This window comes from Parasteatoda tepidariorum, chromosome 8 (genome assembly GCF_043381705.1).
Source record: "Parasteatoda tepidariorum isolate YZ-2023 chromosome 8, CAS_Ptep_4.0, whole genome shotgun sequence".
NCBI lineage: Eukaryota > Metazoa > Arthropoda > Arachnida > Araneae > Theridiidae > Parasteatoda > Parasteatoda tepidariorum.
In genome coordinates, this window is record NC_092211.1 from 41,156,713 (window position 1) to 41,174,309 (window position 17,597).

Genomic DNA, 17,597 nt, shown 5'->3' on the forward strand with positions numbered 1-17,597 from the left:
CATTTTTTGCACTTTGATAATTAATCACTCCCTGTCATAAGCAAAAAGTCGCAAGTCATAATTAAAACATATTTTAGTTAAAAATAATATACATTAATTAAAATATGTATAGAAAGTCAAATAATACAAATTTCTTTTCCAATAATTAAAAAAAAAATTTATTTACTATTACAGTGCTTTTTTCTTCAATTTTAATTTTTCTCAAAATCAGTTCATTATATCTTTTTTTAATTACCTTTAATTAAAAGAAATTTTTTGTTTATTAATAATAATAAATTAAAGAATCTCAGGAACTGATTTTTGCAGCATAAGGAAATTTTAATAATGTAATTGAGATTAGCCATTGTATTCGTAAATTAGCAATAAGTTTATAATTTATGGCAAAGCTAGTTAAAATTTTAATTAAATCATGAATTAATTTTCCTTTTTGTATATTTATATGATTTTTTTCTGTAACTATTTTAATAAAATACCTCAAAGATTAAAATTAATTTGATTCTTCGGGTGCAGCTAAATAATTAAATTAGAAAATATATAATGAGTATTATGTGGAAAACAAATCAAAATAAGAAATATTTATTAAAACTTTTTATACTTAGAAGGAGCATGGCCTAGAGTCTAACAGCTTTTAAACCATCATAATTAAGCTTTTTTTCTAACAAATCATCACACAATTATGTCTTTTAACAGCACATATTAGAAAACGAAGATAACATGGTAAATTACATTGTGTATTAATATATTTATTTCTACTCAATAAATACTTTGCAATAATTCAGAGGTATAGCATCAAGAAACACTCAAATTTATGTTCTGGTTTAAATTATGTTTTCAAATAAATGTTTTATTTCTTATTAATTATTTATAAATCTTAAACAAGGAATATCATAGATTTAAACTGTCTTATTTTTAAGTTGGATAAATCAGAATAACATTTGAAACCCAAGTTAAAATAATTATGTGCATTCATATATATGGAAAAAAAATCAAACCAATTATAATAAAATTTAATTTTGCAGATCTTTTTTTATCAAGAGGGAGGGAGACACTATACTTACCAAAAGCTAGAGAAAAGTAAAGTATGCAAAGAAATTTCAGTTTTATTTTTTGATAACAAGCACTCGTAAATTTTGTTAAAAAAATAAAATAAACAATATATAAACTGATTTAGCAGTTCACATTAGGTAAAGTTTGTATGAAAATTTCTTCACAATACATAACTTTCTCATTGAGTTACTAACATAATTTTGACAAGAGAAAAAATCACTTAAAAGAACGTTGTTAGGTGTTACAAATGCCCAGTCTGTTAAAAAATATGAAATAGACTAATTTTGAATTATGTTTCACATTCAACGGACAGTTTTCAAAAATTATTAAATTTTCTAAAAGAAAATTCATTTAGCGTTTTACATTTTGATTTTACATAAAAGTTTCTTCTCAATATACAGCTTTCTCATTGAATAACAAAATGAGAAACTGGTTTTTTACAGGAAAAACAACAGGCGAAGGAACGATATTAGTGGTTGCTAATGCTTAATTAGTTTTAGTTAATACATGAAATAAATAGTATATAAAGCAATGCCTAAACATTAAAGTTTTTTTTCTATGGTAAAACTATCTTCAAAAATTAATAAAAATTATTTGTACCATAATATTTATATATAATTATCGCTTTTCCGTGCTACACCCCTATAAAAAACATCACATTTCACATAACTTTAAGATTCCTTTTAACAAGATTTACTCAAATCTGGTGATTTCAATTTTTTTCAAAATTAAATTCCAAATAAATATAGCAAGCAGAAGACATAAAAACTGGCTTACATTTACAAATTGTAACATATTTTTGGTTTTAACACACATCACAGATGCTTATGAATGAAATTTTAAAACAATAAAACTGCTTCTTACACAGAAATTTTGTTTAAGTCACCAAAGGATTACAGAGCAGTTTTAGATTGTTAATCAACAACATAAATATTAATATATGCTCTTTCTAATCCATATGTATTAATTTAAAAACATAGTGAATATAGAAATTCAAAGTTTAAAAAGCAATAAAATAATCCTAAAGTAAATTAATTAAAACTATGAAAAACTCTAGTTGTATCCCATATGCAAAAGCAACAGCAGACAGATATTAAAAATGCATTACATATCTTGATTATAATAAATAAAATCAAATAAATTCAGATTAAAAATGCTTAAGAAAACATTTTCAATCAAATTATTTGAAAGAAGAAAGATACAAGTTGAGAACATGGAATGATAAAGAGGACTAATATAGGAAAGATGATTTTGAGATACCAAGCATTCAAACAGACATTCTAATCTTGCACACGAATCTTTAATGCACTTTTTCAGTATTTAAGAAAATGGTTTCATTTGCTCCAGCTGTATTTCTAGAGCGATTCTTTCTTCCATGATTTCGGCCAATTCTTGATTCAGTTCACTATTAAGTAAAGTCAGCATCATATTTCTTTCACGATGTGCTTGTATCGCAGCTAGAAGCTCTCTTTTGTCACGGGGCACAGCACTAAAACAAGATAAATAAATAAAATAAAATATAGTAATTATAAATATATATTTGAAATGTGCAGGAAATAGGTCAATGTTGGATATGTGAAAATTCTGAATATGTTCACATTGAATTTCAATTTTTTATTATACTTAACTTCTTAAAAAAATATCATGCCTCAAAAATATATACAGGGTGATTCTAAAAAGATGGGCAAAATTTTAGGAAGTGATAGTACACACCCAAGCAAACAATTTTTATCAAAGAATGCATGGTCGAAAACGAAATGCAAAACCGCTAGAGGGCGTCAAAGTTTATGTTCTTATATGAGGCAAAAACACACAAAGAACGATGAAGTTAAGTTATTAAAGCAAATTTAATAGCATGTGATTACAATAAGTGTGCAAAACAGTAGCCGGCAACGGCTATGCACGCAGTACAACGGCGAAGAAAAGATAGGCGAACATTCTGAAACACACCATATCACGAACTTTCCCTGCAGCGGCCGAAAGCTTGGCGACAAGTAACGCAGTGCGGCAACAGGAATGGAGCTTTCACGTTTGCATCAAACAACTTTCCAAATGCGCCAGCACCTTTGCGTTTTGTTTTCGACCATGCATTTTTTGATAAAAATTGTTTGCTTGGGCGTGTACTATCACTTCCTAAAATTTTGCCCATATTTTTAGAATCACCCTGTATACAACACAATCAACCCTTATGAAAAATTAAAAACTGGAATTATTAAATGGGAATAAATTACAAGATTATTATTTACTGGAGAAATTACTAGTATTCTATATTTACATCTGTATTTATTTAAAATGTTATACCATGATAATGGCAATAAAAATTGAGGTATATCGGAATAGCTACTTTAGATAGGTAGTTGAAAAATTATAATTTTAAATAAATTTTTTTCAATGGATTTCTGGTTTCTTCAGCTTTTTGTTTAGTCAGGCTTTTAGTGTTAATACCAAACATGCTATTTACGTAAATCTACTATGTTCAATCAGTTATTTATCTGTCCAAGGATAGGTTTACACACTTTTTTTGGAGTCCAACCCAGAACACTAAAAGGAATTGTTAAAAAGTCTTACCAGTTTACTGGAACATTAAGCATTTGGTGATTCTGTTGCATTTTTTACTCGACATAACTTTTTCAGAATAAAATTTCATAATAAAATTTGCAATAAGAAAATTCTGATTTGAAATATTTCTGATGAGAAAATTCTGATTTTAAATATTTTCAATCAAAGCTAAGAACTTAACTGATCTAGTGTGGCACCATTTAAGAAAATAAATTTCAAGTGTTCCCTACTACAAAGAAAATTGTAAATTTCGGACAGTTAATCACAAAGAGTAGTAGGCATTAACACCTGTTTTAAAGAGCTGTGTATACATCCATTGCTAGCACTAAGGGTTAAAATACAGGGCTGGACATTGGTCATTTAACCCTTTTTGTATAATTTACTGGTAGATTTTTTCTATTGTGGCACTTTTCACATGATTACGAGACTGGGCAAACTAAATTTATAACGCCTTATCGGTTAGCCATTAAAAAAACCTTCTAATATAAAAAATCACTCTTTTGAAACATCTTAAAAATTACTTTCTCTTTAGCACAATCTGGGACTCTTTCAGAGCTAGAACAGCTACCCACTCTTTGGTTTTTAATTACTAGATTCAATATTATATATTTATCAATTGACTATGTATAGTACTGCGATGAAACTGCTACACACACTTCTTTTAAAACACCCATATCGGCGATTGCTCCAAGGTTGGTTGAGAGATAGATGACCTTATCAATTTAAAAAAGCTAAGATGCAGTGATTCCACTAGATTTTGAAAACTATGGGTGCTTAGAACCTATAACATCCATACTTCTGGGTCCTTTTTTACTAAAAACGGGTCACTGTTTAAAATAATAAGAATCTCTACTTTAAGGAAATAAAGAAAAAATATAGAATTTATGATTAGGGAAAAATGTAATAAATAATTCAACTAAATATGACTTATTTCCTCCTTCTGCTAATAAAACAGAAATTTTTTTTTGAAAAAAGTTAAGCTTAATTCTGCTGGTGGCCTACATATATTTTTCTTTTTAAAATTTAATTTTTTTTTTTCACAATGGGGAATTGCACGACCAGAAGAGGGTGTAATTTTTCTAGCATCCCCTCAACAATTTTTGATGCATTTGCACGTAAATGGATTCGATGCAGCTAATTCTAAACTCAGGGGTCTGTCTAGGTTTTTCTGAGAGGTACCTATTTTGTGAAAATTTAGACATAATTTGTGAAAAATTAAAAATTATATTCAAAAATCAACACAAAAATATGGATTTATCGTTTCTTATGGGATAAAAAAATAAAATTTTAAGAAAAAGTATTTTGTGAAACTACCGNGTTCGCTATATTGGGTTAAAAATTGGTCAATTTTAATCCCCTCAAAACTCCACAATTGATTTATTTCTGTACTTAGTTAAAATTGAATTTACGTGACTGAAACCGGCTTTGACCATACTAGAACTTGGAAATGCTAGCATAAATGGCTGAGCTATTTCGTAAAGTTTTACATATTTTTGCATTATATTTATATTTGTCCAAAATTTGTCTATTGTTAAATTTTTAAAAAACGTCTTTGCTTTAAGATCCTAAAATAATTCAGCAAGCTCATCTTGCAGGTCGATGTCCATATTTTCAATTTGATCAGAAATTGGCACAATAATCCAATTAGGGATATCAATATTTTCCAAATCAAAAAAAAGCGCAGTTTAAAATCATCGCTCAATTTTTGAAGATGACCTGTATATATTTCCATGTCTTCTTCTTTTATTTCTAACTGTCGCAGATTTGAAAAATATTGATAATCCTTACGTAGCAATGAAGATCTAAATAAATTTAATTTTACTTGGAAGCCTAACAGTATTGTTTGAACTTCTATAATTGTTACATCTTTTCCTTTCGGCTTTGTTTGGACATCATTAAATTTTCCAAATAAGTCCGCTAAATAAAAAATACTTGTTCTTTATTTTTTTGTAATAAAAATACAAGTTCTTTATTTTTTTTTATCTGGGTGAACCCTATCAAGATGATCTTTCAATTTTGACGGTGTCATGTAGTCAATTCCAAAAGTTTTTTTTGCATGGAAGACACATAGGAATCGTTTAATTTGGTTGTTATAAATGATGTCTGACATTAAGTCAATTCTAAAAAAATTCACGCATTATACCTACTCAATTAGGTATGTATGATTTGCGTATTAAGAACTGTTTTTGCTTCGACCCCCAATCGACCATTCCGATTCGGATCGACCCCCGCTTTTGTTAAATAGACCCCTGGGGGTCTATATAGACTTGGCGACCTCTGCGCTAAACGGTAGCAAATTCGGCCTGGACAGACCCCTGATTCTTAATGTAAGACTATTCAAGAAGAAGTGTCATAAAACAATTAAAATGGGAGAGCGAGTCAACTATAAAGAGCCATAAGCTTTTGACCAATTACAATAAAAATTTATACTTCAACTTACTTTATAGTAGCAGCAGCAATAGCTAAAGGGGGTGCTGACGGATGCCTTTTCCTTTCTGTACCTGATTCTTCAGAATGTGTAATATCAACTAACAGTGCTGTGCTATCATCAGTGGTTGCAATCGGGGTGGGAATCTAAAAGATAGAATATTAATATTGTTCAAATAACAGGTTTTAGACAAAACATATTTGCATAATAATAAAAATTTTTCTTTATTGTAAACAACATGTTATCAAGTCTTATAAAGCAATATTAAATTTATAAGAACAGTTAATTTTAATTTTTAAAAACTTTTGATAAAGCTAAACTAGTTAAACTGCAATAACATATATATTTTAACAAGCTTCTACCAAAAATAATTTTAAAAATGTTTCCATAAAACAAACTTATAATTTTACAACACAGAAACATGATTTTATAGAATGAAAACAGATTAGAACACTGAAATACATATTATTTAATTATATGTATTTATTTCATGTTAAAATCCTAATTCTAGAGCTAAAAATTATTTTATATTATTCAATGCTGATAAGTTTAATTTAAACAGTTTTATTTATAAATAAACAAAAAAGTACCTGATCTAACAAGAAGACTCTTGAATCAGTAATTGTTTGTAATCCTAAAAGAAATTTATTGTTTTTCTTCAATAAATATAACAATTGTAAGTAAGTAGTTAAAATAAAGAACAATAATAAAGTCAATTTTAAGACTGAAAGCTGAAATAATTGAAACTAAAATTTTAGAATAACAAGGGCAATACTAGTAAATGAATTACATATTACTAAATACCCAGTCAACTTATAAATGTTGCATAGTTTAGCAATTCTATAAATTATATGGTGCTGCTAACAATATAATTATTGCAGTTAGAATTTAATCCTAAAAAAAATTTAAAAAAAAAAAAAAAGAATATGATTGTTTTCTTTACATAAAGCAAACTTTGTTTTAAATAACACACACTAAAACTGTTATTGGTTTAAATAGCAGAAATTGAATTAAAGTAAAAAATCATTTTATGTACCATAAATTATAAACTTAAATCCATAGAATTTCTAGCAAAGTTTTCATTAAAATAACAGTGAGGTATAGTTGAACACACAATAATATATACATTGCATTATTTCTATTATTATAAATATTATGGAAATTTTTTTATAGATAAGTTAAGAACCATATTAATTAAACTTGAAAAGTAATTGTTTCTAAAACACTTACCATCCTGTGATATGGATGATGGCTTCTTATAAATTTCAAAAGCTCCAGACTAAAAATATGATTTATAGTTAATTCAAAACTATGGACTACTAACAAGACTACTTAGTAAAATTTTTTTGTCAAGACAAGATTTAGTACCTTCAAATGTAAATTAGCATTATCACATTCATCAAAATTGGCAAAGTCTGCAAATTCTACAGCGTCAGTCTTGTGTTCATCCGAGTGAACAGAGGACTTATGAGGTGTAGCCTGTAGATAAAAAAAAAAGTATTTGAAGTTTATAGCAATTTTTAAACAGATTAATAAAAAAAAATTTGTTTAGCTGCACATAAACTATAGTATTTAGAAACATAAAGTAACGAAGGTAAATAGAAAAATGTACAAGGAGTTACAAAGAATAAAAAATTTATAATTTCAGAGCTCCCAAATACTCCTAAAGGACGTTTTGATCCTGTTCTTTAATTTTTGGTCTGCCCAAGTCTTTTTTTTCTTTTTTCAATTTCATCTTGTACCTATTACATTAAAAAACCACCAGATCATGATTGGTATGCCGCCGAATGCCCCAGATTATCCCTGCGGTGCGCTTGTCCTAGATTTGCTCAAACAGCTTTGTCAAGACTTAGGACCGGCCATATAAAGTGTTTGATCTTCAAAGCGAAAGAAAAGACTTATGCCTATTGTCATTGCTCGGCCATCGCTTCTTCAACTCATTGGATTGCATTGGTGACTCTGTGAGGCAACTGATGAGTGATGGAGAGACTGTCTATGACTTGCTGATGCAACATGATCTTCTGGATTTGGTCTAGGGCTCTAGACCAAGGGGATAAGCAATAACAACAACATTAAAAATAATATATATATATGTATAGGGACAAACATAGCCACTCCCTCTGTAGAGGGAATGGCTTCCCTGCTTTTGAAGCCCACAGACGTGTGTGCGAAGTCGAGTGCTTTACGGTAGAACAGTTTAACGAGGACCGATACCACACACCCTTGTAGGCTGATCAAAGTGGTGGTGAGCGATTTATCACTCACTCCTGGCCGTCAGATATTTATGAGTATTTAGAAAAGCTTTAAACAGGGTGCGTAACCAAATCTTTAAATCAAAAATAAGCACTTTTTAAAAACTTTTCAAGCACTTTACAAAAATTTTCAAGCACTCAAAAAATTCATATTCAATCAATGATATTATTGAAAAACAAAAACTTTTTATAAACAGTTTTAGCGTTAAAAAAACCCCAAAAAGAAACAGGCGTAAATCGAAATAATCAGTACTTTCCCACATCACCGAGTGAATTCAACTTGACCCTGAACTCAGAACAAAAGTACCCTTACCCCCTACGTCAAAAAAAGTGTTAGAAGTAAATTAAATAAACAAGAACAAAATTAAAATAAATTAAAAAGAAAAAGATTTCATAAGGATCTGACATTCTCTATCCGAATTGGAGCACTCGGGTTTCAGTTTCAAGTATGTGCGCATGCGCAAGTCATAACGTGGGTACGACATGAAGTCCGCGTGAATGATTACGTAGCAAACTCCCCATTTTTCGTGAAATGCATGCGATCCACCAGATATCACTGAAGGGGAAAAAAAATTATTCGGAAAAAAAGCACTTTTTAAAAATTCCAACTGAAAAAAGCACCCTTAAAAGCTTTTAAAAACGAAATCCCCAAAAAAGCACCTTTAAGTACTTTTTACAAATGCTACGCACCCTGTTTAAAGACTATAATTTATTTACAAGATGGAATTGCATGTTCAAATGATTTAAGATAAAGGAAATTTAACCTCCTACTCAAATTAAGAGACATATGATCCACAAGTGTATGGTATTTGATTCGAGGAAAGGACATTTTTTGAATCAAGTGCTTCAATGCTTCTTAAATAGAACACGTGCTATTTGTTTTATTGTATATTGTACACATGGTGTATGTAAGTGGGAGAGTTTTATTTTAGCTAGAGAGTTTTCAATTGATAGTTTTAAGACCTGACCTCAAAAAATAAATAAATAAAATTAAAAACTAAAAAAAGAAAAAATAGGATTTTTCAGAGTTTTTTAGTCAACTTAATAAATTGAGAATCTTCTCAAGATTTTAAGAACATTTATAAAGTTTGCTAATAACAAATACTTTGTTAAAGCTAAGCAGCTGTTTAAAATCAGCATACGTAATTAATGAAATGCAATTAAAAAGAAAGAAAAAAGAACATGTTTATGACAGTAGCACCAGTATTGACAATGCAAGCCTCTTGAGGGCCGGGATAGCCTCGTTAGTTGGGCTTTGGCCCCGCGGTCAAGAGAACGGGAGTTTGAAACCAGCCGGCCTGAGAATCCCCGTGCATTAAATGGTGACCGGTGCATGTTAAATCTGTTGGGGTCACAAAGTCTTCCAAGTTCACATTAAAAAAATCAATACCTCTGGGGATACTGATCCTGGAGTACACTTGTCTTCTGGATTGGGTTCAAAACTACAAGGTTACGGAGTCGAACATTGGTAGTCGTAAACCCTGAATGGCTGTTCAACCATAGTTATAAAATAAAAGCTTCTTAAACTTTCTGAGGGCACTAAAAAAATGTAAAGCACAATTTCTATTGCATTGTTATTAGTTTTGTCTTAGTGTCCATATAACTTTCAGAATGAATACAAATTATTAAGTTTAAGTAAAAGGTTTCATAAAGTTTTGATTTTTTTTTATTGGTTAGATTCTTATAAGAAAAGAGTTAGAGACATAAACAAATAATTAATACTTACTCCACTAGGAGAAACTCGAGGCGGAACTGCAGGTGGAGTACCTAGAAAATGTGGTACTGTTTTACCTAAAATCATAATTTTTAGTATCACTGATAATTAACCTTTCATTTTAGTTCTTACATCACACAACAACTTACAAAATATAAAACACAAAAAATTTATTATGCACCTTAAGTAAACAAAGCTTGAAAACCAATACAACTCAGCATAAGATAAATAAAAAAGTTTATTAAAATCTATTGTTAGAGTAAAACAAAAAACCTTTTGAGATAAAGTGTGTTAGCTAAAACAATTTTAGAAAGTAATTTCACTATTCTATCAATTTTTGAGAAATAAATATTAAAAGAGAGAGGTCAATATCAAAACAGAAATTACATTTGTGAATAACTGCCATTTTATAAAACAGATTATTATAACTAACAAATAAATTGTACAAAGCAAACACAGTAGAATTATTACTTGAATATTTAATTAGAGCACATCATTCCCCATTATTTTCAATTTTTTTTCACAATTTACATATTATTTAAGACTAAGGTTTCTAAAAAAAAACAAAATTTATTAATAAAATGTATGGGATTAAAAATATTTTAATGATTTCCTTCTGTTAGAATCATTTAAGAACATCTTTGAATTTCATGTCAAATTTGCTAGGCATCAAAAAATATGAATCATAATAATAAATACCTAATTTATTTAAATCTAATGAGGAACTTCTGATATGATTATGCTTGGGTCTTGGGGGTGGAGGAGGAGGTGGTTCTTTCTTAGGTCCCTGAGGAAGATTGGATGCTGTAGTAGTAGTACTTGATGAGGCAACTAAAGATTTGGAGGGCTCACTGCTAGTTCCAGAAAATGAGCTAAAGCAAAGAAGATTAAATTCTTAGCTGATGATTAAGAAGAGACACAAAGAGTGAGCTGAGAAAAACACCACAAAAATTCAAATACTAATTTTTTTCTGCTTTTAAACACTAACATACTTCACTTTAAAGTATTAAATCACCCTTTGATACAAATATATATATTCTAGGGCTCTAGACCAAGNATATACACATAATGCCTTAAGTTCTTTTAAAGCAAATTTTAAAGGTTCAGTCTATAAGCACAAGAGTCAGGTGGGGGAAAGTGGGTAAAATGAAAAGTAAAAAAATGTATGCAATCAATGTAACAAAACTTAACACCCTAGAAACTAAATTTGATGTAAAATGAAAAGAACAAGGAAACAAATGATAGAGGACAAACAGTTGGAAGATTACAATCATTATAGTTGTACATATCAATTCAAGTAAGAATCTTTAATGGGACATTTCCGATAAATTTAAAACTATAAGTCAAATACTGTAAATAATAAAAGCACCTGTAATAAAAAACATATAGACTAGATTACATATTCATGATTAAGCAAAACAGATAATGATATGGTATCAGATTTTGAAATCAAGAGCTAGGTAGCGGAAGGCAATGTAAATTCAATACATTGCAAATTAATTTCTTCTAGTATGATCAACAATAAAAACAAAGCCTTTAAGATTAAAACAACAAAAAACTACAGAAATAAAATATTAGACATTAATGTTAATCTAACAATAGTAGAATTAATATTGTTGATAAAAAATGATTATAGAAAAAATACTTTTAAAACTTTTACTGTCCTATTTCTAGGAATAAATAAGTAAATTATATTGATGAATCTAATTGAAAGGTACTAGGTTCAAAAGGATTTTACATAAAAAAACATATAACTTACCTTCTACTATGAATAAGCTTATAACAATGAATATATTGAAATAGGTACCAAGATAAAAAACAAAGAATGCTACATTAAAAAAAAAAAATCATAATTTACCTTCTACTATAAGTTTAAAAAGATAAATGGAATGGAAAAAGTACTAAAATAAAAAGGAATTCTACATAAAATACATACTTTACCTTCTACTATAAGTTACTAACTATGACTCTAAAGGGATAGGTACCAAGATAAAAAGGAACTCTACATGAAAAAATAATAATGCTAATTCACCTTCTATGAATATGTCTATAGAGATGGATCTGGATCTAATGGGAAGGGTACCAAAATAAAAATGAATTCGAGATAAAAAAAATAATAATAAAAAAACATAATTTATCTTCTACAATAAATAAGTTTATAACGATGAATCTAATGGGAAAGGTACTAAAGTAAAAAGGAATTCTACATAAAAAAATATCTATACATATACATAATTTACCTTCTCCTAATTTCTCTATGACAGCTAAGATAAGCAAAAAATGAATTCAAACAAATGAAAAAAAACTTTGGAATTACAAAACAATTTTTTATGATGTCATATCTAATACCGTCATTTTACAAACAAAGAAGCATAACATCNAAAAAAAAAAAAAAAAAAAAAAAAAAAAAAAAAAAAAAAAAAAAAAAAAAAAAAGAAATATAAGAAATTTTTAAGTAAATTAATTGCTTGATAACTAAACAGTCATTTTATAGACTACTAATAACATATATATATATATACATTTAAAAATTTGCACTGGTTACTTGGCATCACTATCAAGTCAATACTAGACTTTGCACTGAGCCAAGGAAAAACCAGAACATTTTTAAACTACTGAAACAGAATATTGAGAGAAGACTTTTAAAAAGGGTAAACATTTGTAACAAACAGTATAATTTGCTCAATTTAAGTATGATAAAGGCAAATTTAATCACAAAAGGATAATAAAAGATACTATTCTTATTTACAGAATTACTTTGTTTAAAACAGAAAGTTTTAACAGCTTCCAAGTAAAATTTTATCAATAAAGCATTGAACAAATAATAATAGTTTAAGATAAAATACTTTTTTGTTCTGTTAAAATTAAATAAAATTATTCGTAATATTCCCTCATGCAAATATTTAATTAAAATTTGTAAACAGATTCAAAATTTCTTTTATGAAATAATTTTAAAATTTAATTTCAATAATCTCAAAACAAAACACTATGAACATGCAGCTTATCATATTTATACAAAAGTAATTTAAAGAATGAACTCTCAGTTCACTATCAAAAAATTCTTAAGACATGATTACTTTATTATTGATTACAATCGACAATTCTTAAAATTTGATTAAAGAGACAAATTAATTGTTAAATGTCCAGAATCTAAATTTGTTGTCATCCCCATGTAAAAGATAGCTAATGTTTCGTATGTTTAGTTTCCATGATAGTTACTTGTTCGTACTTCGACGATGAGCACTCTATAATAAAACTATGGATATCAATTAAAAATATATTGTTCTTCATTCAAATTCGCTTGCGTACTTGTAGAAAATGGGAAGAACACACATAAAAATCAGGAATAACATACATAAAATTCAGAAATAACACACATAAAAACAGGAATAACACACAGAATACAGATAAAAATAAGGCCAAACCATTTTTTCATAAATATTAGGACTACAAACCTTAAATACTTTCAGAAAGTTATGATAAGAGAAATACTTTGATCATTTTCTAAATTATTACTAAACAAAGGGAAGTTGCATTATTATTTTCAATGATACTGGTGCAGTATCCAGTTTGAGCTAGACAAAGGATAAAGAAAGTGGAAAGATGGATTATTTTTACTCAAATTACCTTCCCCTAGAAATTTTTGTACTACAGTTTATCTCAAAAACCTCTATATCTCGAAATTTTAAAAATTCCCTACAGTTACTATCAAAAATCAATGTATTTTCCATTATTTTATTTTCACTTAAAAATGGCAACCAATCGATCAAAAATAATTAGGAGTTTTAAAGGGAGCTATAGAAAACAGCTGGTATGCAAACTTGTAGATACCATCATCGAAAAAAGTTCTCTTCCAAAAATAAATGTGTTGGATGCTATGAGAATGACTGCTATGCCTCAAAAAATGTGCCTTTATAAACTATTGAAAATGGTTTTAAAATGGCTATGAAGATGATGAACAAGAAGTTGAAGGAATTAGTAAAGAGGAAGAAACTGTTGATGCAGAAAATACGGTGGCAGATTTGTAAGAATGGAATGCAATAAAATCGGGATTTAATGTTGAAATTAATTTTGAAGATTTTTACACGAGGACAACTGCCTGGCAACATGCAGAACATTGACAGATGCGGCAATCATAGATAATGTCGAAGTTAAAAATCATATTGATGAACCAAAAGTGAGAGCGAAAGAAACAGAAAAAGCTGTAGAACTCTTACAAACTTTTCATGAATCCTAGGAAAATATTGGTTTTGGCGGATTTGCTGCTCTTTCTAACCTTGAAAGAATTATTGAAGCAAAGAAGGTTAGACGTTAAAAGTCTTTGAAAAATTATTTTCAGTGTTAAAATTTTTGTATGTAAGTAGATGTATGTGGTATCAGTAAATAGATGTATGTGGTATCAGTAAATAGATGTATGCGATATTAGTAAATAGATGCATGTAGATGTAACTTACAGAAATGCCTGTATTTTTCTACTTAAAACAATTAAAGTACTTTTAGTAGAATTTCTTAATTAAATTAAATTTTTTAAAGTACCTGTATAACTCGAAACCTCTTTATCTCAAATTTTTATTGCCCTTCCTGCGAGATTTGAGATAAACAGGCCCGACTGTACTTCATTTAGTACCCATTTTTTGTGATGGGCAGAATATTACTAAGTTATGCAGTGGAGCATTATGAAGAAGATCAATTAAGTGGAAAATATTTTATTGTGTAAATTGTGTAATAGTGTGCAGTGTAAAATATTTTATTGTAGACAGAATAAGACATTTATAGGCAGCAGAATAAACAATTCTAACATTTAAAAGTAGATTTTTTTAAAAGGGTTATTTTAAAACAAAAATTATACTTCAATACATAGTTTAGGTAGTAAAAATAACATTTGATTATTTGCCAAAACTGAAATGGTTATTTTGAAATCAATTCTGGAAAAATAATATTTATTAAGGTATGATACTTCCATTAAAATAACAATCAGGAGATAATTTAAATAATGTAAAAAATGAGCTTATTGTGATCTAAAAGAATAATTATAATTAATGGGAAATTTGTGTAAAGATATATGAATTACATAAATTGGAACCATAATTTTCTTTACTACACAATCTACATTACCACAAGCACATTTCCGACATAAAAACACTTGCAACAATATCAATTAAAATATAATCCAAACTGATTTTTGGTGTTAACAGTAGAATCAATATTCAAGAGAGTAGAATCAATATTCATATATCAATTGATGGATAACATACCTAGAATGAACAGGACCATTCATTAAATCTGGATTAACTTCAGATGATTGAGAAGTACTACTAGGCCCTACAAAAACAATTTGTTTAGAAAATTATAAGTATTGCAAAAGGCTAAAAGATAACTTACAAAATATTTAAAAGTTTTAATGGCATTATTTTATGCATTACTTTTAGATGGTTTTCCTAATGGAACTTGAAACAAATAAGGATATAATAATAAGTATTTGAATTTTATTTTTGCTGGCAAAGTAACTCATATTTTATTAAGTTTAATGTTTAGGCACTCAGCTAAACAAACACCATTATTAATTATTGCAATATTGAACAAGTGTTTTTTTTTAGTAAATTTAATTTAGAAATATCTATAGTTTATTTTAGAATTAACTATATTAATTTATTAATTTAGAATAATCTATAGTTTATTTATCTTCACTTATTTAATTTTTATTAACTAATTAAATAACGATTGTAAGCAAAATATAATTTTTAAAAATTGAATGTCAAGTTTAAAGGCACAAATCTGGAAGAAGCTATATTGTACTAAATACAAATAAGATTAAATACTGAGGTTAATGAAATCAAACTCTGTCTATGGCAGAAACAAAAGCATGAACAAACAAAATAAAAGGACGAAAAATTACTCAGATACCTCAGGTTATAGAAACCTGTGTTTACTTGGAGCTGTTTTAGGGTAACAAGCTATTTGACTGCAATAACTTGTAAGTCATACAAAAAAAAAAATAATAACCTATTAAAGTAATTTTTTTTTTAGAATTATGAATCCATAGTTTTCCTAGATACAAAGGCTGAAAAAATAGGAAACAAAAAAGATTTTAAAAAAATCACTAAGGTGCCTCAGGTTCTAGAAACCTGTGCTATCTGAAATGATTTTTGCATTAAAAGAATATTTTACTGCAATAATTTGCAAGCCGTACAAAATAATTAATAGTTTATTTAAATATATTTCTTTTAAAAACTATGAATTCAGTCTTCCTACTTAAGAGAGTTGGAAACAAAAGTAAATAAGATTAAAAGAAAAAAAGAAAAGGTGCCTCGGTTTCTAGAAACCTGTCTTTACCTAAAATGATATTTGGGTAACAAGCTATTTAACTGAGTAACAAGCTAATTTATAAGTTGTACAAAATTATTAATTGCTTCTTTTAATATATATTTCTTTTAAAAATTATGAATCCATAGTATATCTACACACGAAAAGAATGTTTTAAAATAATCGTTAAAAGAAAATATTCATTACTATCTTTTTCTCCAAATTAAAAAATAAAATATCACAATTTTATTCCTACGCATATCAAAATCAATTTCTATTTATTGTAATAAATTGTAACACTCAAACCTGTTGGCTCTTTGTCAGAAGTTGATGAATAGGCCACTTGTTTCTCAGGTGATAATCGTAACGCTACAGGGTGAAGAATCTTTGGATCCTGACAATAGATAAATGATTTACTATTTTGTGGCTTCAGTACAAATAAACATCAAAAAAATTGTTTGAAAATAAATTAAAAAGTACCTGTTCAACAGAAGCAGCAGAAAAATCAAAATTAACTGGTTTCATTCCTGGGGAAGAGAGTGAACTTGTGGGAGAGTCATTGAATTTTGTCCACTAGAAACATCATTAAAAAAATTACTATCACCATAAAACTGAGAGGCATATTAAACATAATATTAACAATTTTAAACTTCTTTAACACTATAGACCAGGGTACCAAATTTCCTTGCGGTCTCGCCAATGTTTAAAGCTAATGAGTAATTTTATTTTTTTAAATGTTTAGTTTAAAATTAAAATAGATGCACTTAGACTATCATGCTTTTACACAGAGGCATAAGACAGTGTTTTGAAACCAAGCAACATTTTTTTTTTTTATTTATAACAAAAAATGGTAATTAGATGGGAAGAAAAACTCTCACGGTTAGCCCAATGGCAAATGGATTCGTTCACCGCCTAGGATATTTTACCTTGACACTGTGGTTGGTGCGAGCCGGAAGCAGAATTCACATCAACCAGTCAACACTCAAACCTGGGTCACCTCATTTGGAGAGGAGCCCAGAAGCAGAATATTTTCAAACGTTCTGCAACAGGACTTATTAATTTATGTAAATGTTCTGCAAGCATTTCATTGCAAAAAAATTCAAGTTTACGTTAAAGTACTTAATTTTCATTTATTTAAACACAGGATCATCATTTATTTAAATAAAGGATTTAAAACAGTTACATTATTTTTTGAACCAAGGCAAACATTCTTGATTTGTGACTTTTTCAATTACTTTTGATGTACAAAATTTTGATAATGACAATGATGAGTTATTGATAAAATGCTTATGAT

At 28.2% G+C, this 17,597-nt stretch overlaps 1 protein-coding gene across 2 annotated transcripts in view; it reads right to left on the reverse strand.

Moving 5' to 3' along the window:
* Positions 1–560: 560 nt before the first annotated feature.
* The window catches only part of LOC107456262 (RALBP1 associated Eps domain containing), a 29,548-nt gene continuing 12,511 nt past the window's right edge, over positions 561–17,597 (reverse strand). The window contains exons 9-18 of one of the 2 annotated variants that reach the window (XM_043055548.2): positions 16,784–16,876; positions 16,610–16,697; positions 15,256–15,322; positions 10,700–10,872; positions 10,013–10,077; positions 7,403–7,513; positions 7,265–7,313; positions 6,625–6,668; positions 6,047–6,180; positions 561–2,536 (exon numbers count right to left, since the gene is read on the reverse strand). In XM_043055548.2, the coding sequence (XP_042911482.1) occupies positions 2,368–2,536; positions 6,047–6,180; positions 6,625–6,668; positions 7,265–7,313; positions 7,403–7,513; positions 10,013–10,077; positions 10,700–10,872; positions 15,256–15,322; positions 16,610–16,697; positions 16,784–16,876 (993 nt within the window). In that variant the 3' untranslated portion in view covers positions 561–2,367. The remainder of the gene's footprint in view (positions 2,537–6,046; positions 6,181–6,624; positions 6,669–7,264; positions 7,314–7,402; positions 7,514–10,012; positions 10,078–10,699; positions 10,873–15,255; positions 15,323–16,609; positions 16,698–16,783; positions 16,877–17,597) is intronic. The other variant, XM_043055557.2, reaches the window with a different exon arrangement.